The sequence below is a fragment of the Stegastes partitus genome, unplaced genomic scaffold (assembly GCF_000690725.1).
Source record: "Stegastes partitus isolate 25-593 unplaced genomic scaffold, Stegastes_partitus-1.0.2 Scaffold3934, whole genome shotgun sequence".
Classification (NCBI taxonomy): Eukaryota; Metazoa; Chordata; class Actinopteri; family Pomacentridae; genus Stegastes; species Stegastes partitus.
In genome coordinates this window covers 1-2,437 of record NW_007581665.1, presented here as the reverse complement: position 1 = coordinate 2,437, position 2,437 = coordinate 1, and the positions used below count along the sequence as shown (strand labels likewise).

At 37.3% G+C, this 2,437-nt stretch overlaps 1 protein-coding gene across 1 annotated transcript; it reads right to left on the bottom strand.

Moving 5' to 3' along the window:
• Positions 1-226: 226 nt before the first annotated feature.
• On the bottom strand, positions 227-2,203 carry LOC103376349 (meiotic recombination protein DMC1/LIM15 homolog; the record flags this gene model as incomplete). Its single annotated transcript, XM_008306721.1, has 7 exons — positions 227-341; positions 554-627; positions 756-847; positions 1,102-1,174; positions 1,278-1,319; positions 1,440-1,492; positions 2,121-2,203. Coding segments are annotated over 7 exons (532 nt in total), but the record flags the coding sequence as incomplete, so codon positions are not given.
• Positions 2,204-2,437: the final 234 nt, after the last annotated feature.

Below are 2,437 nucleotides of genomic sequence, written 5' to 3'. Positions count from 1 at the left end.
AAACTTCTGACTTTAAAGAAAGCAACCGAAAATTCTCAAAAAAAATTCTTTCATTATTTTGGTATTTAGCAAAAAGAAATAATTTTGTTAATCCTAAACCTAAAACAGGAAACGCTTAGTCTGATTTATTGTCAGACAGCGAGAAAAAAAAAGGTTTTATGTCTTTTTATACAGTGTATGTAAACTTCTGGTTTCAACTGTATATAAGCACACTCCTGGTTCAAACCTTCAGAGATCTTCTGCAGCCTCGAAAGCATCTGTGCAAGTTTCTGCTGCCGCTCAGCCAGCTCCCCTCGACCAGAGAAGTCTACTCTGAACAGAGCCATGATGGAGTCGATGATCTAAAAGAGAGGAGCACAGAGGAAGAGTGAAAAGTTGCCTTACTTTTAGATGTTATGCCGTTTATTTCTTGTACACATTTGCTCAATAAAAGCCAAAAATAAAAAATAAAAAATCCTAATACTCCAACTTGATCTGTTTTATAAATAATAAAACAGAAGGTAGTACTGAAGCCAATGAAACAATAACTTTGTGATAAAGTGTTGGTACTTACCAACAGTTTGAACACTCCACCTTCTTCATGGAATTTGGCTGCTACAAAGTCCAACAGCTCCATCTGGTGTTCACCTGCAGACAGAGCAGAAAGTAAACTGTTTTCAAAGAAGAGAAAAAAACTTGAGTGACTTTTTCAGTCTTTGCACAACACAAACTATTAAAATGCTGAAGTCTAAATAATTTGTAATATGTGTTCGTACTAGTATAGGCTCGGGCGTAAAGCACATTGTCCAGCACAGCATCGTGATCCACATTAAACCTGTCAGCGATGTCTCTCAGTCTGTCTGGTCGGCTAAAATCAGACAAGTACAAGTTAAGGATAATGGGACACACATGAGCTGTTACCTTATGACGCCTGCTGACATAATGTGGCAAACATTACACGGGACACGAACATGGTGACACATGCAGCCAAACGTCTTACTGGGACAAAAAATACAACACATACTGAAACATGATAAATTCTTAAATACAGTCAATCTGAGATTTACGGCTTTGAACAAACTGAATATGTCAAATGTTTGGATGTTCCTGTTGTAAGGATACAAGGTGTTCTCTGTGTCAATGAAGACGACTTTTCCACCAGAGTAGCCGTCTTCACCTGGCAGCTGAGCAGTGACTGAACAAACACAGAATCAGTTTGAGCTCATTTATTTGATTTGCACAGCTCTGCTGTTATAGCCACTTTGGAACAGACAGTGTTGAAAAGGCCCCTTACTCACCACAAAGTGTGTGAGACAGCTGGGTTTTCCCTGTGCGGAACTCTAAAAGATGTAATTATGCAAAAAAATGAGGGATATTACATGGATTTACTACACAGTAAACTGTGCTCAACAGCAGTAACACATAATAGCAGAGCACATTACAGAAGGGTGTCTCATCACCTCCAAAGGCCTCTGTGATAGCCATGCTCTCCATACCTCCACCCAGCAGTTTACTGCAAAGATACAGTTTACAGGCATTAGTAAACATATATACAATTACAGAGACTAACATTTTATTTCCATCCCTCAAAACAGTCCTGCTGCTGTTGGTAATGGTAAAAGACACTATTACCATTTTAGTTCCAGCTAAAACACTAAACTGGATTAAGTCACTGTTAATTAACTCTATCAAAGATCAGTGAAGGAGAATAAATAAGCATTATCTAGGGGTTTTCCAACACAGAGGAATTTTAGCCCACCTCAGAGAGGTTTGTTCTAGCCAGCTCCAAAGAAAAATTGACAGCATCAAAATAATAAGAAATGAAAATTTAAAAAAAAACATTTTTTTTAACCATTTTTGTAAATTGGGGTAAATTGGAGCATAATAGACAATTGTATTCATCAAATGGTAAGAAATAACAGGGAATTGTAATGTGCAGATCAGTTCGGCTTACTGTGATTCATAGTGATGCCAACAGGCCCACTCTGTGGCAGGAAAACCCCTGATATTACAATTTCTAGGTAAGCAAAATACCCTATGATGCTTTAGTATCTAGTCTGAGCTTACATTAACAATATTATGTCCCTGTGTCAGTACTGTAAATCCTACAGCTTTAATCAACATAATGAGTAAATCTTAACTCAAACTCCTGGCTCCCAGTTGTGATGTGGAACACTTGCTTCCTCTTCGCACTGTACTCAAAGGCTGTCTGGAAACCGACACTCTATAGTGTAAAAAGAATCATCTAAAATACAAACTCCATAAATTAATCTTATTTCTAAATCATTGCAGTGGTAAAAGAAGTATTCAGATCCTTTACTTAGGTTAAAGCTCCAGTACAGCAAAGGGAGTATACTTCATTACAAGTAAATTCCTGTAGAAAAAATCCTATCAAGTAGAAGTACATAAGTATTAGCAGTAATGTGTAACCAAGACATTAAAGTAAAAGTACTGGTTA